The following is a 25900-nucleotide window of genomic DNA, read 5'->3' on the forward strand; positions in this document are numbered from 1 at the left end:
GCCACATTGTAAAGTTTTTGACTTCCTAAAAATGTTCGCGTCTAAGCCTTAGCTCATGCTATTTCCCTCTGGCTTGAAATGATTTCTCCTCCTCTCTTTGTTTCCCTTCAGATGCCAGTTCATTCAGAATACATTTATTGAGCATCTAATGCATGCCAAACACAGCTTAGCGGTCCCTTCCTCCAGGATACCTCCCTGATCTTCCAAGAATGAATTAGATGCTTTGCTTCTGTGCTTTCTGTAGTATCATCTTATGCTACTCCAGTGATAATTGCATCTTACATTGTATTGCACTTTCCAGTATTTGCCTGTCTTACTAGATCATAAGCTTTCTGAAGGCAGGAAATTTTCTTGTTTAGTATTGATTGCTCAGACCAGCACACAACATGGCACATAATAGGTACACACTAAATTTTTAATAAGTGGATGAGTTAATGAGTAAATGGGTAATTGGGTATGTTTTGAGAACCCTAATTCTATACAAAACACATACACCAACCACAAATAAAAACATATAGGAATAATTAATATATGTACATCATTATAAATAACTTACTCATTTAAAAATATAAAAACAAAATACAAGTAAAATTTAAACAATTTAAAATGACGTTAGTGGGGGAGGGTATAGTTCCTAAGCATGCACAAGGTCCTGGGTTCACTCCCCAGTACCTCCATTAAAAATAAATCTAATTCTCTCCCCCCCCTAAAAATAAACAAATAATAATAATAAAGACTTATAAAAAGACTTTAAATTCACCATAGTTCTATACTTAAATTGTTTCCAAATGTTTATTAGTATCCTGTGATGAACATCTCTCCACAGAGTTTTTTAAAGTAATAGTGAAGATCATTAATTTTTGAAAGAACCCCAGAAGAGAAAGTAAGAAAAAAATAGGATTGCCATGTGATTTCAGCTTCTACTCACCACGCTCCTTATTTGTGTATGCAGACTATTCTAATTAAGCTACTATAAAAGAACAAGGATTGATTTAAGATGCAAATGGTATGTACAAGGCAGTTAAAGGCAAAATGATGTTTGGATTCCAGCCTGAGTGTTGGTTTCCTGGTGATTCAAATGGCAGGGGAACTGAGCATGTTGTTGGTGTAACATAAGCACCGTGAACCTCAAAGCAGCTGTATGGCAGCTGTCATCACCATCTTCATGTTGCCAGCAGCAGTTTTCCAGCAAGACAGTATCATCCATCTCATTATTGTTGTTAATTTGAATGTTAGTGGTTTTATACTTTTATTGGTATGTAACTTATAAATCTATTTTGATGTAAACATACAAAGCTTAGGTCAATTTTCCTTTTTTTTCTTAAGCAACGTAATACAGTTATTTACGTCAATGTTTGGGATCTGCAATTTTTTTTTAAGAGACTTTGTACATCACTGGAGAAACTCAGGGGTAGTACAAAGAGCATCAGCTCCAGAAGTCAGGTTATCTAAGTTCTAAGTGTAGCTTTGACAGTAACCATCTGTAGGGCTTTGGACTGGTCGTCTCACCTCTGTATCCCTCAAGTTTGCTCATCTGTAGAATGAAAGGGTTTGGCTGTATGATCTTTAGATTCTCCTCTAGCTCTCAATTCTGTTCTTCAAAGGTCAGGAGCCCTTATTTGGAAACACAGCCAGGCTGGTTTGTGCTATTTGTTCTCTGAGACTGAAGCCTGACGTCATTGTAATTTTAGCCAGAGACTGTCAAGATCAGCACGAAGCTGCTTCTAGCTGCTCTGACCCTATGGAGGAGCAGGAAGGGGCCTCCTTAACTCTTGTTGGCTCAGATGCAAGGTACACACTTTGGATGTCCCTGGTATGTGGCAGTGATTCGTCACGCGGCCTGGGGAGGGTAGGGTGTCATCAGAATCAGGGCTTCTCAATCCAGTGAACTTCCCTGTCTGGAGCTCCACCCCACTTGAGAACCAGGTTGAATTAGACCGTGTTGCTGCTGGCACTGGATCAGATCCTCTGGGGTGTGGCACAGAAAAATGGTTGGGAGGCAGTTTAGAAAGCTGTCTTTGGATTGTGCTGGATGGTGTTTCTGGAAGATTCCCACAGGCAGAGGTCCAGCTGCAACCAAGACCTAGAGGCTTTGGAAAATCAGCCTGGCGAATTCTAGAGGGGCTAAAAAAGTCTCCCCTCCTTCCTCTTTCTCCCTCTTCTCCTCTTCCTCGTCCTCTGCCTTATCCCCACTCCCTTCTGCTCCAATACCTAAACCTTACTGGAACCCACCGTGTGTGATTCTAAGATTTTTCACATATATTTTCTCATTTTATCCTCACCACACATCCTAAGGGAAAATTGAAGTATAGTCAGTTTACAATGTGTCAATTTCTGGTGTACAGCATGTTTCAGTCATACATATACATACATATATTTGTTTTCATATTCTTTTTCATTATAGGTTACTACAAGATACTGAATATAGTTCCCTGTGCTATACAGAAGAAACTTGTTTATCTGTTTTACATATACTAGTTAATATTTGCAGGTCTTGAACTCCCAATTTATCCCTTCCCATCCCCTTTCCCACCAGTAGCCATAAGATTGCTTACTATGTGTATGAGTCTGTTTCTGTTTTGTAGATAAGTTTATTAATGTCTTCTTTCTTTTTTTAGATTCCATATATGAGTTATATGGTATTTTTCTTTCTTTTTCTGGCTGACCACTTAGAATGATGATTCTCCAGGTCCATCCATGTTGCTGCAAATGGCATTATTTTATTCTTTTTTATGGCTGAGTAGTATTCCATTGTATAAATACAACACAGCTTCTTTATCTTGTCATCTGTTGATGGACATTGAGGTTGTTTCCATGTCTTGGCTATTGCAAATAGTGCTGCTATGAACATTGAGGTGCATGTATCTTTTTGAATTAGAGTTCCTCTAAGGGCAAATACTTTTATTATTTTATTCGGTACACCTTTTCACATCAGGACTCTGAGGCACAGAAGTTCAAGTTGCCCACATTCATGTGGGGAAGATATCCAGGGTACACCCTTGGGTGGTTGGGCTCTGGAGTCGGGCTCTTAAACATCTTTCTGCATTGCCAGCACAGACACAAAGACAGGCAAAGGTGCTATTGAGCACCGTGGACCACCGACCCTTGGGCAGGCCTTATGGGTCTGAATGATACAGCTCAACAATCAATTGTGGACCGAGTAAAGGAAAGAGATCCTAGGCTGGGGTGCTGACTGCTCCTCTGTGTTCTCCAGCGGGGAGCTGGGTCATGCCTGCCAGGGATCCGCCTTCTGCGGCAGGAACAGGAATGTCCCCAAGCAGCCCATTACTCTTGTGTGAGGCCGATTTGTAGCTCTAACCAGGAAAGAACCAGGTCTCTGCAGGGCTGTCGCGGTGTCCAGGAGAGCTGGCCAGAAGCGCACTAGCACCATCAGCGGCCGCCACCTGGGGGCGCCCCTAAGCGTAGCGGCCAGAACAGCAAGTTCCCACGCTTGGGGCAGAAGAGGGCAGGGAACCCAAGACCACAGAAACCGCTGCAACTGTGGCCCTGAGGGCCACTCACGGGTGTTCTTTAGCACGCTCACATCCCAGTAAGGGGGTGAAAAAGTGAAGAAGTAAAAAAAAAATTTTTAAGTGTTTTCTATTCCTTCTCCTGTTTAAAGTTGCCAGTTGGATTCAAAAACAATGCCAGCCACTCTTGATAAAATATGCAGATGAAAATTTTAAAACACAGGATCATTCTGGGTGAATATCTGTATTTTATGCCATGACATCATCATGAAAGCTATTTAATTTAAAAAAGAAGAGATGTTTTTCTGCTTTTTGATTGTTTTGTTTGTAATTCACCAAAAAACTCACTTACCAGGCTGTTCGTTTTAGGACAGAAGGCTGGAAACCCTATCCCTACCCACAGGAGTCCTTCTGAGATCACAGTTACCTTCCCTCCCCTCATACCTGCGCAGAGGGGAAAGAAAGGGATCTACTTTTGGTTGTTGATGTGTTGGGGGAGCGGGGAACCACTTCAGACCTTGTGACAGAGCTCGTTTATCGTAGATTTACTGCTGGTACATATTTACGTGTTTTACAAGCAGTACCCTCTGGTCCCTGGCAGTGAGATCGCAAGCTGAATGAGCACCATATGCGGCATTAATACCAGCAAAGGGCTATGGAGATGGTTTCCAGCACTTGGTCAATCTCCTGAAGTCCTAACCTGCCTCCAGCTGTTCTTTCCTCTGCAGTTGGCACAGCTGTGGCTCGGTTCCCCGGCTGCTGTGATGTTTACGCCGGTGTCCTTAACGTCAGAAGACAATCACACATCCCTGTTAGGATACCTCCTTCCCTGCACCCTTTTCTGAAAGGCTGCTCAAACCATTGCAAAACAGATGTCTTAATCTTTCCTACAAACTTTTCTCTGTTTGACAAGTACGCAATAATAGTTGCACATATTTTGTAGAACATTGTGAATGAACACACTAATTAGGTGGCGTAAAGAGAGGCCCCAGCAGAGTGGAAAACACACATTGCTGAATGCACTCAGGGCTAAGGATGGAGCGGCAGAGAGCTTGCCTGCGGCAGGTGACTGCTTGTGCCCACTGGCCCAGAGCTGCCCTAGTCCTCACCAGGCACGGGACTCAGGACACGAGGAGTATTTGTGTCATTCGGGTGGGTATGAACAGTGTACTTGTTGGAGTGTTGCCATATACAAGTAGTTTGTTTTAGCAAATTTAAGGTATGGGCTCAGAGCTAGTTAGCAGCAGAGCTGGAACTAGAATTCACTTTGATCCCCAATCCAATATTCATTCTTTTTCAATAAACTGTCTTAAAATAATGAAGACCTTGTCCTACTCTTTACCTGCTCTGCCAATCCTACTCTGTGGAATGACTACTAGTAGCAAAATTTGCTATGTTATCTTTTCAGCCTTTTTTTCCCCCTGTGTGTGTTTCATTTTTTTTTTTTAACTAAATACAGGTCTATATCCATATTGTTCAGCAGCTTACTTTCTTCATTCAACAATATATGATGTACCTTCTTCCGTGTCATTACTTACAGATCTGCCTCATTCTCCCTTTCCCCCAGTTTTATTGCGGTATCACTGAGTACATCGTGTGTGCATACATATACTTCACATATTTAACATGTAGTTTGATCAGGTGTTTTTTGTTTTTTGTTTTAGGGAAAGGTCTGGGAAGAATTCCTTCTTTACTTTTTGAGGAGGGGGGGGGTGGGTGGAATTAAGTTTATTTATTTATTTTTCACGGCGGTACCAGGGATTGAACCCAGGACTCTGTGCATGCTAAGTACACACTCTACCACTGAGCTATACCGTCCCCCCTGTTTGATCGGTTTTGACATATGTGTACACTGGTAAGACCATCGCCACAGTGAAGGTAACATTTCCATTGTTTCCAAAAGCTCCTCATGCCCCTAGGTAATCCATGGATTACTTAGAAGCAGAATTGATAAAATATTTCATTCCTTCTAATGGTAACAAAATGTTGGACCTGTGGTAGATTAAAAATGCTGAGGTTTCTAACAGCAATTATTGGATGTTGGAAAAGTTTACACTCTATAAAGTTTCTATCTAGGCTGTGGAAAATGTCAACATGTAACAAGGAAATGACAGTCCATACACTCCACCCAGACTGCCCAGCTGCGAGCAGAGAGAGGCAGTATATCCTGGAGCTCACGAAGACCCCTGTCGGCGGGGTAGCTGTGCATAGTTGTCAACAACACGTAACAATAAAGTTATTGATGTTGAGGAAGAGAGTTCCGGTAGGGGTATCTCTATTTCCGTTAGGGCCTATATCCTTCGCCCTCTCCATCTACACCCCGACCGGAAATACTTTTACCCCTTTAAAAGCCACGTCGGTCCTGGTCTCAGTCCCGCCCACGCAGGGGGGAAGCACTTCCGGGGTCAGGGTATTCCAGCCCGGCCCGCCCCTCCGCCGGTGCCGCGTTGGAAGCCGCGACTGTCCCGGAAGTGGCCCGGGCCTCTCTCTGTCGGGGTCCCGACCTCCCAGCTGCTGCTGCGGGCAGCGGGGGCGTCGGCGATGGCGGAGGCGGCGCTGCTGCTGCTGCCCGAGGCGGCGGGGGAGCGGGACGCTCGGGAGAAGCTGGCTCTCTGGGATAGGAGACCGGACACGACGGCGCCGCTGACCGACCGGCAGGCGGACTCGGTGCTGGAGCTGAAAGCGGCGGCCGAGGACCTGCCGGTGCCGGCCGAGGTAAGGTGACGGGCGGGAGCTGGGCTGGCATGCTGTACGGCCGCGCTGACGAACCCCGGCCTTGCAGACCCCTGTCCAGGGTCTCTCTTCTCTCCTCCCCGGTCATGGTGGCGGGTCGGTTGGAGAGGTCCCTCACCTTCCCCGGCTGTCAGGCCTCACGCTGCCCGCGACCGCCGACTCTCCCCGCCGACTCTCCCCTCCCGCGTGGGGAAGGCTGCGGGGGCGTCCAGTGGCTGGAGGCCGCCGGCACCCAGCCCTCCCCCTGCGGCTTGGGACGGTTGGCCCGGATCCTGGTTCTGGGCGTCCTGCCCCGGGTGTCCCTGGTGTCAGCGAGGCACAGTCCTGTTGCCCACCTTCTCCCGGAAGGAGAGGGCACTGAACCCGAAGTGCTTTGCTTCAGGACAGCCTCTTACTAGTATTCGTTCATCAGTTTAATGAATAACTCAGCTTCCTTTTTCCATAGGGGCACTTGGGGAGACCAAACTTGATACTGAGTGATAGTTTCATTCATCGCACATTGAGCAGTGAGCTCTGGATTAAGTGCATGTTGTGGAGATCCGATTCATATTTGCTGTAGCAAAGCAATAAAAATGGGTTTTCTTTAGAAGCTGGATCAGTACATTATTAAATAATGCTAGTGTTCGGTTTTAGTGTCAACGTTTTAAATCCTAATTTCCATTGAGACATCATGCATGTTACTGCTTGTGTGATTCAATTCAGTTACTTATAATAGCCAGAAGTACGTTTTATCAATTGTCAAATGTTTTACAAACTTTTTCTTGTTTTGAGGGCCAGGTTTAGGAAGATTGTTTTACTAATAAGGATGGTTATTTTTTGATGTTGGAAGCATTCTTTTTACGGTTTGGAGTTGTGTTCAAAGGCAGATTGAGTTTACAGACTTAAGCTTTTTTTTTTTTTCCCCTTGCCTTCACACTTCAGAGGTTAAGAACTCTTTGAAAGTTCTCTCCACTTTCACTGTTGCACGTTCTGCCGTAAAGTACAGGTGTTTTTTCTTGGGTTTCTCTGTCCACCTCTAGGATTCTGTGCTGGAAGTGGGTTTGAAATAAATGAGGAAGCAGGTGGAAATTTGCTTTGGCGTGGCTGTCAAAGTCTTTTAGGCTCTGGATGATAGAAACTGTTTGCTCTATAAATGTTTGAGTCTGTTTATAATTGATTTGGCCTATTACCAAAGCAGAATGCTTGGGCATCACAGCATCTGTGGCAAACATATTCCACAAGAAAAGTAACCCAATTTGTTTTTTATTGTCTTGAATCATACAATATTATTATTCTCATTGAGCACAAAGGAAAGGATTTGGAGTGTAGTTAGTGGAATCTCTTCATTTTCACCCCATTATTTGATGTTTATGCAATATAATATCTACCATTAGTCTCATTCAGTCACTTACCATGAATTATGTGCCTATCCTGGGCTGGGAATTGAGGATAGAATGATAAGAAACACAGGATCTCTTGCCTCGTGGAGCTGACCTAATTATAGTGATCATGAGCAGGTTAAAAAGAGCAGAGAAGGTAAGTTCAGAAGGTGGTTTATGATCTAAGGAAAATAAAACAGTATGGTATGACAACAGGGTATGACAACAGGGGATGAGGTGTGCCCTTTTAGATAAAGAGGGAAGGCCTTTCTGAGATAGTAACGGTCTAAGGTGAGACCTTGTGATGGAAAATGAGAAAAATAAGCTTCCAGCTGGAGGGAAAAAACAATGCAGAGTCATGGGTAGGGGATGAACTTCACCAGTTCAAGGGTTCAGTGAAGGTCTTCCAGTACATGCAGCCTTGGTATGGGATTCCTGTGAGAATGAAGTACCAGCCTGTTATTTACCCATCCTGGAATCTTTGAGAGGGAGGTTCTCGTTGCTTTTCAACTTTTCTGCAGCCCTCATTTCCCTTTATATGTCTGGTAGGAAGACTCTGGAATTGAATTTTTTATTGCTGTTACCACTCTTTTTAACACCGACAGTGAGGAAGCATGTCTTAATTTTTATTTTGCCCAACCAGTGTATCTGTGAAGGGTTTTCTGTGAAGTTTCACAATTTTCAGGAGATAAATTACTTCCTGAACAACTGGAACAGAACACGTTAGTTAAATAGCAGGAAGCCAGCTAGCTCTCAGCAAACATGATGAAGCTGTTAATAGCTTTCTTTTTTCTGAAGAACTAATCATATCTTGGAAAGAAGTTATACCTTTTTATTTGATGTTAGATAAGAGAATTTGATGTAGAATATTAGGTAGTCTGGTTTCTTGTAGCCGGGGCAAACCTTTTAGTAGTGAGGGCCTTTTTCTTTCTACTGCATTTAGTAATTCTCAATAAAATGCTGAGGTAATTTACACTGAAATTTACCTGTAATTTACTGTTAAAGTTTTTGTTTTTCTAAGGGCTTTGTGGCCTTAGACATGATTCTTAAATTCTCTGAGCCTCTTTTCTTCTTTATAAAGTGAAGATGATAATAGTACTTGCCTCACAGAAGTAGAGAGAATTAAATAATGTATGTGAGGTACACACAGCAAGCTACCTGCTAGTATTTTATTATTCATATGTTTTCCCCTCTCATATGAATAGTACCTTAAAAGAATAGATTAGAATCATGATCCTGAGCTGGTATTGGTGTCACACAGACCAAAGGTAAGAAAGAAGAGGTTAATTGCCTTGTGAAAGGTTCTGAGACTCCGTCTCTACCTCCTCAGTGATTTGCTCCAAACAGAGAAGGTAACCTGAGGTTTCTTTCAGGGAATGAATTAATTAGATTGATAACAAAAGTGATTTTCTCCAGCCCAGAATCAGGTAAGAAATAAAGTTTGGGAGAGAAAGGTATATTGTTTTTTTCCTGGAGTTGCTCAGCTGGTCAAGCAAGGCTTGATAATTTATTGTAATTAGTATTTAGAATGTTGCTTGTCCCCTTTTGTATAAACTGTACAGTAGCTCTCTGGGACTAGCAACCAGCAACCGAGGTCTATGCTCCTCTCTTTCGGGTGGTGAATGTCTGCTCCATCTGGGAGCCAGGACAGTGTGAGTGAGCCAGGGGCATTGTCATCTCCTAGTCAGGAGTGAATGACAGGTCAGAACAGGGAAGTTTGTGACACCACTGCACCCTTCTTTTTTATTTTTTAAAATTTTTTTTGGGGGGGAGGTAATTAGTTTTTTATATTTTTATTTAATTTATTTTTAATGGAGGTACTAGTGATTGAACCCAGGACCTTGTGCATGCTAAGCACGCACTCTACCACTGAGCTGTATCCTCCCCCACCACCACACCCTTCTTGACTTGCCATTCTATCCCAGGTGCTTTGAGAAGACAGCTGGGCAAATGCCCCTACTGGGGGACATCTTCTCATAAACTCTTAAAAAGCAACTTGTTTTGTTACTTTATAAATTTGTTTCTTAGAAGTGGTTGCAGTGTGGCTTCTCTCTTGCTTGGCTTGAGAGAAAATGGTTTTTTATTAAAGCAAGTGAACAGGAGGCCTTCTGCTTCTGATATTTGAAAGTCTGTATGACTGGGAAGTAGTCATTTGTGCATGAACCAATCAAACAGAATGCTCTTTCATATATTCAAATTATCATGTTTACTCACAATGTCTAGGTTGCAGATTATATCTGGAATATCTGTAGTACCTTCTCAAGTAGCCAGAGTTTTCATATGATTTCATTTTCTGAAGTATACTGGAAGATTTTTTTTGGTTCAGAATGACAGACTAAGCACATGTGTGACACCCTGGGATCCTTTTTACATGACAGTAATAAATGTGAGGCACATCCAAAACACAGATGGTATCAGTAAATCTGTAATTTTGGTAAATTAATAGGAGTTAGGAAGCATGTAGTATCATTAAAAAAATGAATCTAAAGACTTAATTACAGAACAAAGTGTAAATATTACAGATTTTGACAGTCTGAAAAAGAGATGGTATAGGTGACAAAACTTGAGAGTAAATATAAAAGGACATGTTAGGGGTACTCATTTCTTCATTTTATGTCACGGGGAGTCAGTAGATAAGACCATCAATTGATAAAACACAATGCTTTGAATCTGTGTTATGAGTTATGGAGTAACCAACAAAAATACTGAAAACAGTTAAATTAGTTAAAACGGGATAGGGAAGGTAGCTCAGTGGTAGAGTGCATTCTTAGCATGGAGGAGGTCCTGGATTCAGTCTCCAGTACCTCCATTTAAATAAACAAACAAACAAATAAATAATCCCCCCAAATAAATAAATGTACTTTAAAAAAATTTTGCAAAAAATTAGTTGAAAGTGGAGGTAGGGGAGGAGTTTACTTTTCATTTAACTCTTCTGATGATTTGGAGAAAAATACGTTCGTGTGTTTTGAATAATATCTATAAAAGAAGATTGATAAAAATTCCAGATTATTTCTTTGGTTCCTTCTTCTTTTAAAGTTCTTTATTTTGCCTTTGAATTCCTTAGAAATATTTCTCAAACTATAATAAACGTTGGTATTGCTTCAGAGAAGATGGAAAGAGGGAGACTGGGTTTTCACTTAATCATCCTATGCTCCTGGACTTTTATTAGAGTAAAAGGCTCGTTATAGGTTAATGACAGAGAGTTATGAATTTAAAGGAAGAAAGTAAATTCCATCTTTTCCTTATGCTCTGTTGAAAATGCTGCATATCAAATGAAAAAGGCAAAGTGTGTATAATATGCTGTTATTTGGATTAAAAAAAAGGTGTACTTCCTTTGTATATGGATAGACTGCCTTAAGAAAGCTTCCTGAGGTGCTAGTTAACATTAAGAGCCTCTGAGGAGGGAACCGGATCGTTGGGGAATGAATGGGTCCATGGGAAGAAGACTTTTCATTGAATATCCTTTGTATCTTGTGCCACATGAATTTTTTACCTGTTCAAATAAATATGTTTTAAAAGACTGCCATATATATTACAAACGATTCTGGGAATTAATTTTTTATCTGGAATTTGTTATATATTATGAAGTAGTACCAGAATTAATGCGTTGTAAGGCCTCATGAACTTAGGAGAATATGATTATTACATTACTTTTTCATTTTGCAAAACTATAGTACGTGGTATCACAATCAGGATTTTGACATTGATCTATATTACTTTTTTTCTACTTTTATTAATTGTAGTAAAAAATACAGAAGTAAAACTTGTCATTTTAACCACTTTTAAGTGTACAATTTAGTGGCACAAGGTACGTTCATATTGTTGTGTAACCATCACCACTGTCAGTCTCCAGATCTTTTTCATCTTCCTAAACTGAAACTCCGTACCCATTAAACAGTAACTCCTGATTCTCCCAGCTCCTGGAAACCACCATTCTGCATTCTTTCTCTATGAATTTCACTACTCTAGGTACCTCATATAACAGGTAAAATACAGTATTTGTCCTTTTGAGACTAGCTTATTTCACTGAGCATAATGACTCCAAGGTTCATCTGTGTTGTAGCACGTGCAGGATTTCCTTTATTTGAGAATGAGTAATAGTACCTTACATGACCTACATTACTTTTTAAGATATGTTTATAACCTTTTTTTCTCAAAATAAATTGAATTAAAGATAGATGTGGGTCTGTTGAGTGCTTTATCTTTTGACAGTGAATTTTCTTCCCCCTTTTTAATGTGCCTTTTGGTTGAATACTGGACATTATGCAGGACATCTGAGAATGAGAAAAATAGTATGAATGGCTGGAAGTGAGTACACTTCTGTTTAGTTATTAGTGTGGGGGGTTGAATCAGCCTAGTTAGGAGTTGAGCTAGGGTTTTGATGTTGTTCTGGTTGTTTTTAGTTTACCAGTGGCTTCAAACTTCTCTCTTGTTACCTTTTGTCTGGGTTGGGGCTGGGTTGCTGCAGGGTGTTCTTAACCCTCCTCCTCGACCCTCAGCTTTTGGTGTGCTTCGTGCCTGTGTCTCAGGGTGTCTGTGCTTCTGCCTCTCCCATGGCGGTGGATTGCTGCTGCCGGGTAGCTGGGGCGTGGTAGGTGGGAGTTTTCTGTCATCCAAGTCCAGTCTCAGTCTTAGGCAGGCCCCTTTGCTCCTGGGCTTGGGGGTGGAATTTCTTCCTGATTCGGCCTTCCTCCGGCAGTAAGAGACCTCTAATGCTCTGGGGCTTGGGTGGTTTCTCGCCTCTCCTCCAGGGGTTGTGGTCGTTTGTTCTCCCTTTCCCCAGCTGTAGTATGTCTTCTGTGCCCTAGGGTAGATAGGGTTTGCTGCCCTTTTTAGAGTGTCTTTTGTTCCACTGGGGAGAAGGGTCTGGATGGCGCCTTGTGCCCCACTTTCTACAGCTCCCTCCTCTAGGCCTGCACCTCACCATCCTCATTCTTTCTTGTGAGCACCTGGTGGAGTTCCATGAAGACCGTCTGAGTGGGTGCAAACTTCCCGTGTCTGTGGCTCCGGAGCATTTTGTACTCATCCACCCTCCAGCATTTAGCAGTTTGTAAGAAATTTTAGCCCAGTTCTTACCAGTTCATGTGGCGTTTGTCATTTCTTTTCCCATCATCTGCTGTGATGAACCAGTTGCTCACACTGTCTCTGCCTGAAGGTGCCCATCTTTCTCTAGGTTTTAATCTAGTAATCTACTTGATTAGAGGAACTTTAGCTCTCTGATACATTCAGGAATATGATTTCGTACATTATTTGTCTTTTTCTTATTATTAGGGTGCAAGCAACACCCTGTCTACCGTTCTTTATTTTAGCCTAGCATCCAGGCCCTTTCTAGTATATTTTTCAAATCTGTGCCTAATCCATGTCTCCTTCCCTTTTCCTCCTTAGGTATCATATAAGCAGTGCTGATAGAACTATGTGTTTGAGTTTTTTCATAATCTGTTCATATATAACTAAATTTTACTACTAATAAAATAAAATTGTATAAAGATAGCTTTCAGACTATTCTGTTCCCAAGAAGCAGTATAGATTCTGATTCATAAATTTACTTATTCTGTTGCTGCTAATAAATAGGAATAATGGTAGTAATGTGATAAATAGCAGTAGCTCACATTTATCGTATTTCCTATTTGGTAGGCATTAGGCTGAGTACATGTAATATTCTGTCTGGTGGGTTACCTGCCCTCTCCAAGGAGACAGCTTGTTTTTGGTAACTGGGGTGGTTGCACAGAGCATGAGCAGGTGGACTTAGCTTCCTCTGTCCTCCAGAACCTCTGGTGGCAGCACAGTTGCTGGTGACACTGTAGACTCAAGATAGATTCTCAGAGTGGGGAAGGTATAGCTCAGTGGTAGAGTGTGTGCTTAGTATGCACAAGGTCCTGGGTTCAATCCCCAGTACCTCTATTAAAAATAAATAAGTAAATAAACCTAATTACCTCCCCCCACCAAAAAAAAAAAAAAAAACCTAAAAATAAAATAAAACAATTAAAAAAAAAACTTTAACTAAAAAAAAAAAGAGATTCTCACTAGATTTGAGAAACCTCATTCTTACTGCCCAACAGTCCTTTAGTACTCAGGAATTATGTCACTATTCAGGAAGAGTTTACATGAACAAGTGATACCTTTAATAAGACATAATTATGTACTTCCAGGACCCTCCTGGCTCTTGAGTCAGACTCATTTGTGGGGAGAAAGCAGATCAAGGACCTTCCTGAACATGTTTTTTTTCCTGCCTGCAACTTCCCAGTGGTCCAAGAAGCCTGTTCTCTTCCCACACTTGTGTTTTCTTCTTTTCACAATGGCCTCATGATACAGATAATGTACTTCCTATTTTACATAGAAGAAATTGAGATTTAGAAGCATTAAGTGATTTGCTTATTGTCCCCCAGCTCGTAAGTGAGCAGGAGCAGGGTTCAATCCAGGCTGTGTTGTGATGTGCTTTACTGTGCCTGAAGGTACAGCTTGAACCCAGGTACAAAACCCCTATATTTGAAGGGTTGTGTTTCTAAATCAATGATGGTGCATGTTGCATCTAGCTTATTTTATTTTAGCTTTGAAGAGAAAATACTGATGAAATCTTTGGATGAAATGCCTATATCTAGAAAAATAGACAGGGGGCAATTTCCTAAGGCCTTGAATCAAGGTCTGATATTGCTGGACCTTAGATGTCATGCCATAAGGGCTGGAAACTGGAATTGAAATGAAACAATCTGGCCCTTGTACCTTCCCCAGCATCTATGCTTCCTTTCTTTTAGGTCTGAAAATAGCTTGTCTGTATGACTCTAGGTAAATGAACAGCTGGACTATCTTTAGTAGTGGACATCTAGAAAATATTGCAGGTCTGATGGTGTCAAAGTCAGGCTCTTCTGAATCTGATGGGAAACTCTGATATTCTTTTCAGTTGTAATTTCACAATCTGTCAGCAAGAAGATGTGGGTGAAGTGTGCCAGCAGTGGAAATAGTAGAAGGAGGTAACAGTTGTTGGTAGTTAATTCTTGGGTGCAATTTGTTCTCCGGTTGGTATTAATAAGGTTATGTATTTGTGTTTGATACTAGAAAGGGCAAGCTTCTTGCATTAGCATGCAGGTTTTGCCTTTTTCTGGTTTGCAAGAGGGTCCAGTAAGAAAATGTGTGTGAATTAGTACAGACTCACCACCAGTTTTAGAAAAGTAACTCAAAAACCATGCTTTACTTAAAAAGAAAGAACCGAAAGCACAAAAGAAACAAAACAAGCCCCCATACTTTATTAATGATGGGATATTTGTGTCATGGGTACACTTTGAGACTAGCATTTAATACAGAGAGAGCTTAGTTGTAGCTGTTATATGACACTTATTAAATGATTTAATAGAAAGCATTCCTTTCTCTTTTCAGAACACCTGAGATGAAATACCAGTCTTGTTAAGTTCAGAGAATTTTCAAGTTATTTTAATCTTTGTGGCTCTCTTTTCTTTTTTTTCAAGCTCCCAATTGAAGACTTGTGCAGTTTAACATCCCGGTCGCTGCCCATTGCACATTCTTCAATAGTGCCCGAATCCACGGAAGACATTCTCTTGAAGGGTTTCACCTCCTTAGAAATGAAAGAAGAAAGAATCGAAACTGCACAACAGGTGAATGGCAGTGTTATTTCTAAAGATGCTTGATTGTTTTAAATGTCTCAGTAAAATAAGGCTAGTAAAAAAGGTCCTAATCAAAAGTTCTGAACATTTGAAATTATAGTTAAAATAAAATCTTTACAGAACATTCTTGATTTTGTGTTGTGGCTGTTTCATAAGTGAGTTTTTGGTTGTTTTTTTTTTTTTTTGAGTTGTGAGCCACTTTTTTTAAATTGAAGTATAATCAATATACACTGTTTCTGAAGTGTTTAAAATGAACCTATTGCCCAATTTTATTTGCAATGCAGATGAAAATACAATATTCCAGTTTGGATGTTGGTAGACTTGTTATACTTATTAAGGTTTTGATATCTTACATCCTTTTGACCTCCTCCCAGTGTGTGTCTGTGTGAACATGTCCTCCCAGCATACATATGTATGTGCACTTGCACACATGTGGACCCCCATGCACATGCCTCTCTGCTAGGTGATTTCTTTCTTTAAAACCTCAGTATTCTCTTTAGCTGAACATTTAGAGTTATTTTTCAGTCATTTATAATGTGTAATCTTCTCTTGGTTTTTGCTTATTCCTAACTATAAATTTAAATATGCAGTAATTTCTTCTGCCACTTCCTCTGTCTCCTCTTTCTGTCCTGTTAAGAATCAGAGCTGAGACATTTGTCAAGTGAACCACAAAGCAACTGTGCTGAATTGCATATACAGTAAGTCGAGAGGGGCAGTGCTGCCAAGTGATGGAGAGCGTCAGCTCTTGAGTTAGGCCTGGATCTGAAAGTCACCTCCATCACTTCCCATATTTGTGAGCCTAGGCAGATTACTTCTCAGGTCTTTAGTTTCCTAATGTGTAAACCAAGGATAATTATATACTTAGTTCATAGGACTTTTGTGAGAATTAAATTAGGTAATGCATGTAAATGCAGTATGTAGCAGGCAGACAATCAGCTTTCAGTAAACGGAAGCCCAGATACTTGGCACGCCTAACATCTTGAGAGAATGAAGCATACCTTTAACTTCGAATCGCACTTGAGAATTATAAAAGATACTCTTGCACTATGTCTCTGAATTTATTTGAACTATTTGAAAAAAAATCTTCTGGATTAAATTTGCACTTGCATATCTCTCTTTAAATTAAAAAAAATCCAGTATGTTGAGTTATAATTTACATACAATAAAATGTACTCATTTTAAGTATACGACTTGTTGGTAGGCCCAGAATTCAAACCCAGGTTTAGCTGATGCAAAGGTCCGTGTTCTTAAACCACTCTTTTGTATTATTTTTGAGTGTTTATCTTTGCAATTATTATTAGATAACATTAATATTAATATTTACCCAAAGCCCTGTGTCACCTACTCAAATTTGGCAAACTAGCAAGTAGGCATTAGCCTCTTAGGAAGAAATATTTATTTCTGCATATTATCTTGTTAATACTTTTCCTTATTTGACTCTGAAAATGGCCAGTGTTTTTAATATCCTTTGCCTTTCCTAGCATGTAGATACTGACTGTGCAATTAAATTATCAACTCCGGGCTTAAAACTATTAATGTCTGAGCCTGAAACAATAAGACTTAGTGTCTACCCTTTTGACTTGCTGTTTAGCATGTAGCCACTTTTCATTTTGTCTGTTCTAGTTTTTTGACAACATAATACTCTCTTTTTCCAGTTCTTCTCATGGTTTGCAAAGCTGCAAACTCAGATGGATCAGGATGAAGAAACTAAATATAGGTATGTGGCTCTTGCATTTGTCGGCTATCCTCTGTTTTAGATCCTCTGAAGCATTTTGTAATCTGTGTCTTTAAATAAAATTAAGGGACAGAGAAAGCTTGAACGTTTTCTTTAAGAATAGCTAGAGAGGATTTGGGTCATTACAACTGGTATTGGAAGTTGTGTGATTAAAAAAGTTACATCGTAATTAATAGGTTAAGGGGGCAGACATTGATTTTTAGATAACTCTAGAAATGCTTGGGATCAAGTGGGAGTTTTGCAGGAACTTTTAAGAGGTGTTTGTTGTCTTTCTTTGGAGGGAGAGAGATTTAAGCGATGGCCAGCTAGGCTGGGTGTTAACTGTTGTTCTCTTTGTGTGTATTGCCGGCATGGAGGAAGTAACCATGGTTTCTAGCTGATTTGGGGACTGTGGGTTGAATATTTGCATTAATTAACGTTAATTAAGTGACTACTATCGCTAGGCATTGTGTTGGGCTCTCTGATGTGTGATTCCATTTCATCTTTATAGCAGCCCTATGAGGAAAGGTATTCTATGTCCATTTTGCAAATGAGCAAACTGAGGCCTGGAAATATTCAGTACTTGCCTAATGTCATGGACACTTGGACAGAGCTAGGACTTGGACTCAGGTTTTCCAGTTCCAAATCCAAAATTCTTTCATGACATCACACCATCTTTCAAAGGCAGAAGGATGGACCTACTTGATACCTTGGGCTGGCCCTGGTGTTCCAGTCTTGTTTCAGTCATTTTCCTTCTTATGTAATTTTTCTTCTTAAGAAACAGTTTGTGACATAGTTTTTTGGTACATTTCTGAATGTAATAAACTTTGTGAATATGTCAGACTTTCCTTCTGAAATTCAGGCATTTGGGGGAAAATAAGACTTTGCTGTTTTTTTGTGTATGCTTATTGGGGGAAAATATTATTGCCAATCCCCTTTTGGTTCTGTTTTCTAGACAGATGAGGGATTACTTGTCTGGGTTTCAGGAGCAGTGTGATGCTATATTGAATGATGTAAACAGTGCTCTTCAGCATCTGGAATCATTGCAGAAACAGTATCTTTTTGTGTCCAATAAGACAGGAACCCTACATGAAGCCTGTGAACAGCTCCTGAAAGAACAGGTAATTTGAAATAGGAAAGTCAGTGATTATATTTAATATTTTATTTTAAAGTAGATAAATGATTTAATTGTAATTTAAAAAATTTCTCCAAGTATATTTTGAACATTGCTCTGTATGAAGCCCTGTGCTAAGCATGCAAATGATTACTTTGACAGCCTTTTAAGCTTATGTGAGCAGGGGCAAGGGCAAGCTTTCCTGTGTTCTGAGCTGTTAACATCTCAAAACAATTTCATAGTGAAGAGGATATATTTGCTCTGTCTGCTCTTAATTACTGACACTTTTCAAACAAGGCATAGTGGTTATAGTAATGGTGGGATTTATGAAAAGATGAACTGATCTAGGTTGCACTTAAATGTGTGACTTAAAGATACAATATTTAAGATACTATATGTCAGAGTTTTCTCTATGTGTTATTTTGTGTGTGTTTTTTAAAGATAATCATCTGTTATTTTATAAAGAGATCATAGGTAATTTACTGTAATAATCATTGCTTTATTTTTAGTCCATGATTGCAGAAGTGTTGGAGCATTATTCTGAAACTGTGTATCTAATATAAACCTGTATGTCTAATATAAATCTCTTCAATGTAATTTTGAGACTGAAGTGTTGATTCTTATGTTCTCATAATAATTGATTTTTCTCTTTTAAAAAATGCAAGTCGGAACTTGTTGATCTGGCTGAAAATATTCAACAAAAGCTTTCCTATTTTAATGAATTGGAGACTATTAACACAGTAAGCATTGTTTTTTTTTTTTAAATTAGTGACTTTATATTTATTTCCCTTTCTGAGTATAATCTTTAAATTTATAAATTGGTTTGAGTGATATTTTAACTTAATGGTTTTTTATGTGTTTCTGGCTCATAAATTAATCATCATAACTACATATGAATTGTTATTAAATTTATTAATCTTAATTATTATGTTTACTAAAGAGATAGAAATAAAATCAGTAGCCAGTTAACAATGGAATGCAGTGGGAAATAGTTCATTCCCAAACTATTTGTATATCAAAATAAGAAATATTTGATTTTACTTATATATATTGTATAGTTTTGTATATTTTAATATTTTATATATAATTTACCTATTATGTTAAGTTATTAACTATATTTATATTATATATTACCTATATTTGTGCTTATTATTACTTATATAAGTTTACTTGCATTTTACCTGTATATATTATATTTTTACTTTAATAGCAACTACTAAACATGACTGCTAGTTAATCTTTTACCCTTGAGAAAATTGCCAGCATTTGCAAGTGGAAAATTTATGTTGTAAAGACTAGAAAATGGGAAATCTAGGTCCTTGATGTATTATTTTAATATAACATTGTATAGTAGAGTATAAAATGTTTGCTAATTCATGAAGGGCCCCATTAAAGCTCATTAGGAATAAACTGAGTTAAATCCATATTCTTTTTAATTTGTGCTTTCTTCTTTGTGTTGCTATTTTTGAGGATATTTGGTGACTCTTAAAATGTAAAAAAAAATTTTTCTTTTCCTTAAAGAAACTGAATTCTCCCACGTTGTCTGTGAATAGTGAAGGATTTATACCTATGCTGGCCAAGTTAGATGATTGTATAATGTATATATCATCTCATGTAAGTCATGGTATTTCTGTATGTTTTTAAGAAATCTTAACATCTCTATTATATAGAGTAATTATTTCTTCCAAAGGGAAATAGATATCTGTAATATACTTGAAGAAAGATTGTAGTGAACTCATAGTCATTGTCAGTAACAATGTAAAAAGTACTTTGAGCTACTGAGGCAGCTCCTGGAATAGAGAAAGGGCCTGGATGACACAGGTTTATTCTATCTAAAACGACATGTGATTTTCAGACTGTTGACTTCCTGTTTTGCTAGATACTTCTTTGGAAACAAAAATATTGCTTGGGGTGGGAGGAAGGGACATGTCCATTGATTTAATCGCCATCTCTCTCTCTTTCCTCCAAGGATTTATAGCTGTATTTATTTCACCGAACTCCTATACTTTTCCTAGTTGGGCCTCATGTATTAGCCTTGAAGTCTACGGGGTACTGAAAATATACATGCCAGGCACAGGGGATTTGGCTGTGACCAAGACAGTCAGAGTTTTTGTCTTCAAGGAGCTTAAGATCTACATAGGACCTTCTTTTGAACTTTATAGATAACTTTACATAAAGAACAAGTTGGTTTTCATCAAAAGTTTGCTTTGTTAATGTTTGTTTTGTCTTTGTAATTTTATCCCTTTCCTTTACAGCCAAATTTTAAGGATTATCCTGTATATTTACTGAAGTTTAAGCAATGTCTTTCTAAAGCTTTGCACCTCATGAAGGCATACACTGTGAACACACTACAGAACCTCACAAATCAGTTATTAAAAAGGGTGAGTTAACTGGTGAGGTGTCGAGTTTTTTTTGGATTCATTTATCTTCCATAATCTTAGTCTGAGATTAGTACCTAGTAACTCCAATTTTTTTTTAACATTTTGTTAAATAAGAATGTGCATTCTCAGATGGGACGGATTCTCCAATCCTTTTTAATTTCCTCTGCCTTTAAAAAAAAAAAAAAGAATATGCATTCTAATTTTATTTATAATAGGAAAAAAGGCTATATTGTATATGCCCATCACAGTCTTATTTTCAAAGAGTATTTAACAGTGTGAGAAATGTTCAGGACTATATGGTAAATGATAAAATAAGATACAAACTGTTTGTCACTTAAAAATTTTCTTTGCCTATCTTTTCAAGAAAATACTGGAAGGAAACACACCAAAATAATAAAAGTGGTTCTGTTTGCGTGGTAGGATTACATATGGTGGATAATTTGAATTTTTTCTTTACAAATGATGGATAATTTAATTTTCTGTATTTAGTAAATATATTCTTACTGGGTGCCTCCTAAATGCTTGGTATTGTACTAGAAAGTGTATGATAATGAAAGGAGCTAGCAAGGTCCCTGCCCTCGTGGAGCTTATACGCAGGAGAAATAATCAGTAACGAAGGAAACAGATGAATTAATCAATTACAGATTGTAGTAGATACTAGGTGGAAAATTAGCAGAGTTTCAGAAAATAAGAGTGGAGCTAGCTAGGATGGTCATTGAGCACATTTCTTTCCTAAGAAAATAAATCCGTAAAAATAATGTATTTTGTTTTTTAAGCTTACTTTCTAAAGAACATGGAATATCTTTTTGAGCTTTCAGTTCAAAGCCACTGGTTTTTGGATTGCATTTACCTTTCACATTTTTCTTAGCTGATGTAAAGACAGACTGTAATTTTTCTATTTTGTAAAATTTTGAATAAGTTTGGGAAATTAATACCTAATAAATACTTGTACTTAATATGTGTTAGTGCTTTAAAACCTTTGTAAGTATATAATATTGCCATTCAATAGATGTACTGAATCTCAGGGAGGTTAATTTGACCAATGTCCTACACTCAACAAGTGGCTGAGTAGGAAACTGAAGTCTTTTTACCACTAAAATTCATGTAATTTAGGATAAATTTTAATTATAAAGAGGAGAGAGATGACAGTTCCACATAATTATTTCTCATTTATAGCAATAATAGTGTTTGGTCTTTCTTTGAGATTTTTCTCCATAAATTTTTGGTTGCTATATAGGCCAAGCTGTAGACATATGAAATGGTTTGTGTCATATCTTCTGAATAGTTATTTGTTTGTTAATTATCTTCCTTCTCTATTCTTCCCCATGTTTCTTCAGGATCCTTCATCTGTACCTAATGCAGATAATGCTTTCACACTATTTTATGTGAGATTTCGAGCTGCTGCCCCCAAAGTCAGAGTAAGTCTATTGATGTAAATAGGGTATTCTATGAAATTTATTTAGCCAACCGTTTTGAAGTACTACTGTGTGTTAGATCCTTTGCCTATACCAGGAAAATGAATATGCATGAAAGGTAGGCTTTGTCCTTCCACATTACAGCAGTGTATGTTGTGGTGCTTGGGACCACAAAGCAGGAAACATCTAGTTCTTCCTGTGATGCTCGGGGAAGGTTTCCAGATGAAGGTGATATTTGAGCTTAAAAGGCTTGGTTTGTAGTGGACTTGAGGGAATTGAGAAGGATATTTTACACAGAACAGCATTTATAGGGAAGATTGTAGGGACATAAAAGACATGTAGTTTGGGAGAACCTCATGTAATTTGGCATGACTGGAACATGAGACTTAACTAGGACATGACGGGAAAGAAGAAAGGAAAGACCACAAAGACCATCTCACAAGGGGTGTTACTGGTCATGCCAATTCAGGAAAAGTGGAGAACCAGTGCAGTATTTTACACGGGAGAGTGATTTGGTCAGGCGTGCCATTTAATAAGACTAAGGATGCAGAATGAAGAATGGATTATGGTGAAGAGGGATTTGACAAATAGAGGCCTGATTAACAAGAAGATTTTTCAGTGGTCCAGGTAGAGCTTGTGTACCTTATTCACCCTCCTGAGCACAGTGTCTGGTACATAAAGGAATGCACAAAGTGTTTAACTTGATTAAGTGATTGGAAATGGAGTTTTGATATATGTGTTATATATTGGAATAGTTAATGACATACCCCAGATAACAGCTGCCTGGAGCTGGTACATGTTTTTTTTTTTGTTTTTTTTTTTTTTATCATTGTGAAGTTACTAGCATGAGTAGTCTACTTTGGCTGACTCTGACCTCACTCTTTCCTTATTTCCTTCTTGAAAGTCAGTGGAAAGGAGTTTTTGTTTTTTGAAGTAGGAACTGGGTCATGTTTAGAAAAGATACAGTTGATGGTTTGAGGTTTAGAGTATGCCAGATTGGTTGCTTTTGCTTATTAGTCAGGTAGCAGTGATAAAGATTTGATTAGAAAAGAAATGATGTAGATAAGAGGGCTCAGTGGTAGGTGAATGTAAAACGATTATGTAGTTATCAGGGGCTTTCCTGCATACCATTAGTAACCAGTTAGCACATATGATGAGGTCCCATTTATATAAGTGACAGAAAGCATAAAATACTTACCTAGAAATAACCTTAATGGAAATAGAAGTATGAAGAAAATAACAAAACTAGAAAGAAAACCATAAAAGATTGAATAAATGGTAAGCCTGTTGTGTTCCTGGTTGGGGAGACTTAATTTTTACTTATTTTTAATTAAAAAATTTTTATTGAAATATAGTGATTTACAATGTTGTATTAAGACAGTTTTTAAAATGTCAGTTCCTCCTAGTGTAATTTATTGGTTAAATGTAATCCTGTCAAAAATTCCAATGGAATTTCCTTTTGGTTGATCTTAAAATTCCTTTGGTAGTTTAAATAAGCAAGACTAAACAAGAAAAATTTGAAAAATAAATTGATACTGATTTAAGAATTCTGATGGATCATTGGAATGGAAAATTCTATAACTTTGTATATAAAGAAGCTTCTCAAATCTAAAAGGAAGGGCTGAAGTTTTCTACATTGTATTGGGAAGATTTGCTAAGTGTTTGGGGGGGAAAAGTAAGCTCCTCACTTTATGACATTACCAGAATACATTTTAAGTGAACTAAAGAATTAAATGTAAAAATAATAGGCAGGCCAAAAACAACAAGAACAACCGCAAAAAAACTAGAGGAAATTTTTGGAAAAAAATTACAGAATTTTAAGGATGTAAAAATTAAATTTTCAGAATTTTACACAGCAAAAGAAAAAGCAGAAATTGGAGAGAATATTTGCAGCTAATAAGTAAGAAGGTTAATATTTTTAATATATTAAAAAGAGTTTATAAGCCAGTAAGAAAGATGACTATCTCATATAAAAATGACCAGATTACTCACAGAAAATACAAATGGTTAATAAATATGAATGCATGTTTATTTAGCCTCAGTAGAGAGTACATTCAGTTTAGCGTTAGGAGACATTTTTTTGTCTGTTAGAAATTGACAGATTAAGGTTTCATAATCAGTGCTTTTGAGGATTTGGTGAGACAGGCAATACTGCTGATAGGGATGTAAATAAATCCCTTTCTCAACATTTTAGGAGAATGGATCAAAAGTCTCTAAAAATATTTCTCTCTTTTGAAACAGCTTTGGGGCCCCTGACTGGGAAGTGGGTACTATTATTATACCAGCTTTACAGGGTAGGACGTGGAATCTCAGCGAAGTGAACTATCTCTCCTGGGTTCAAACAGCTACTGGGGGTTGGCTCTCAAACCCTCTAATTTTGCTCCAGGCCTAGAGCTCTTAACCATCAGGCTGTTACTCTTAAGAAACAACCTAGATGTCTAACAGTAGAAGAATGGTTGGCTTACCGACATTTACCCAGTAGGATATTATGTAGCCATTTAAAGTAATGTTGTAAATAGTATTTATAATGATGATTCATTGAGTGTTTACTAGGTGCCAGGCACTAGGCTAAGGCTTTCTATATACTTCCATCTGATAATGAGAATTATTTAATAATAGGAAAATGTTTTGAAATGTTAATTTTTCAGAAGCAGATTATAAAGCTAAATTTATAGTATAATTTTGATTTTGTTTAGAAAGAAAAATATAGTAACTGTGTGTACATATAAAAACTGAAAGAAAATATTCTAAAATATTACCTGTGATTACTTTTCAGTATTATAGGTGATTTTTATGTTTCATCTTTTTTGTATTAAGAGGTATCCTAGCATGAGCTTGTGTTATTATCATCAGAAATTAATTAGAAGTATAATTAAAACCGATGGGGTTAATGGATTTTTTTTTTATTCCAGACTCTCATTGAACAAATAGAACAACGATCTGAAAGAATACCAGAGTGAGTACCCATAAGTTCTTCAATTTCCAAATTATTTTACCTTGAGGTGCTATTTTTCCAAGTCTGTATGTCCCTGGTATTTTTCTGAGCAGTTACCTTGCATGTTATACAAGATTTTTTTTTGTAGCAAAAAACTTATTTTGGGAAGCAAAGTCATAGACCCGACTTGGCGAGTTTGCAAGGCATCTTTTTCCCATATAAGCAGTATTTCCTTCTCATTTGGGTAGATGTAAGATCGCTACTCTTGGAAGATAAGTCCTTCTTTAAAAGATAAAGGAATATTTATATATACATAAATATTTCTAGTATTTAATGTTGGCAGATGAGTGGTGACCATACAGCTTTAAAGGAGTGGCAGCTTATTTTGGGATTTAAGATCAGATTTCATTTATATATCTGAAATCAAAAGTTTGTGCTTCACTCTCATTGCTTTTCATCAGATATCAACAACTGCTAAATGACATCCACCAGTGTTATCTTGATCAGCGGGAGCTTCTTTTGGGCCCTAGTATTACTTGTACTGTAACAGAGTTAACCAGCCAGAATAACAGAGATCACTGTGCCTTGGTAAGTTTCTGATTATTTTGGTTTAGTGTTAAACCTTTCTCTGAGCTCTTTTGATACCTTGGATGCTATACTTGAGTAAATACGTTTTCGTCCCCATATCAACAAACTTCAGAATTTTTCTTTCAGTTATGACAAATCTGGCTTAGTAATTAGCATTCAGCTTTCAAAATAGTCTCATTTTGATCTATTTTTTGAGGTACAAAGATTCACAAATTATTTTTTTGAAAGATGAATTTTCAAAGTTTGTGGATTTATATTGACAATTTAATCTTAGTTTTTGCTGCAGAAGTGCTTTTTTGTTAAGTGCGATTTTAATTCAGACTGTAAAAAAAATACATAGATTCTTTTTTTAAACACCCCCTTTTCAACTAGAAGAGTAACTAATTTTCATTATCAACAGCTTAGAGAGCATAAAGAAGAAAATAAAGATCACCCATATTCCTATTGTGCAATAAACCATTGAAAACCATTTTCTGTTTGTCAGGAAGTTGTTTTATGAATTATATGCGCATCGTGTCTTTGTAAAGAAAATATTTATCTCATAAACACTGGAGTCACCGTGTGTCTTTAACTATA

At 38.0% G+C, this 25900-nt stretch overlaps 1 protein-coding gene and 1 non-coding gene across 2 annotated transcripts in view; both read left to right on the plus strand.

Annotated features, from left to right (window-relative positions):
• Nucleotides 1–5791: 5791 nt before the first annotated feature.
• The window catches only part of COG3 (component of oligomeric golgi complex 3), a 53546-nt gene continuing 33437 nt past the window's right edge, over nucleotides 5792–25900 (plus strand). Inside the window, exons 1-10 of the mRNA XM_032496126.1 lie at nucleotides 5792–6185; nucleotides 15022–15168; nucleotides 16833–16894; nucleotides 17847–18012; nucleotides 18671–18745; nucleotides 19527–19619; nucleotides 20261–20386; nucleotides 21724–21804; nucleotides 24714–24757; nucleotides 25198–25324. Coding sequence (XP_032352017.1) covers nucleotides 6012–6185; nucleotides 15022–15168; nucleotides 16833–16894; nucleotides 17847–18012; nucleotides 18671–18745; nucleotides 19527–19619; nucleotides 20261–20386; nucleotides 21724–21804; nucleotides 24714–24757; nucleotides 25198–25324 — 1095 coding nt within the window. The 5' untranslated portion in view covers nucleotides 5792–6011. The remainder of the gene's footprint in view (nucleotides 6186–15021; nucleotides 15169–16832; nucleotides 16895–17846; nucleotides 18013–18670; nucleotides 18746–19526; nucleotides 19620–20260; nucleotides 20387–21723; nucleotides 21805–24713; nucleotides 24758–25197; nucleotides 25325–25900) is intronic.
• TRNAT-AGU lies at nucleotides 13391–13462 on the plus strand. Its single transcript has one exon. It is a non-coding gene; the product is annotated as a tRNA-Thr (tRNA).

Source organism: Camelus ferus, chromosome 14 (genome assembly GCF_009834535.1).
Source record: "Camelus ferus isolate YT-003-E chromosome 14, BCGSAC_Cfer_1.0, whole genome shotgun sequence".
NCBI lineage: Eukaryota > Metazoa > Chordata > Mammalia > Artiodactyla > Camelidae > Camelus > Camelus ferus.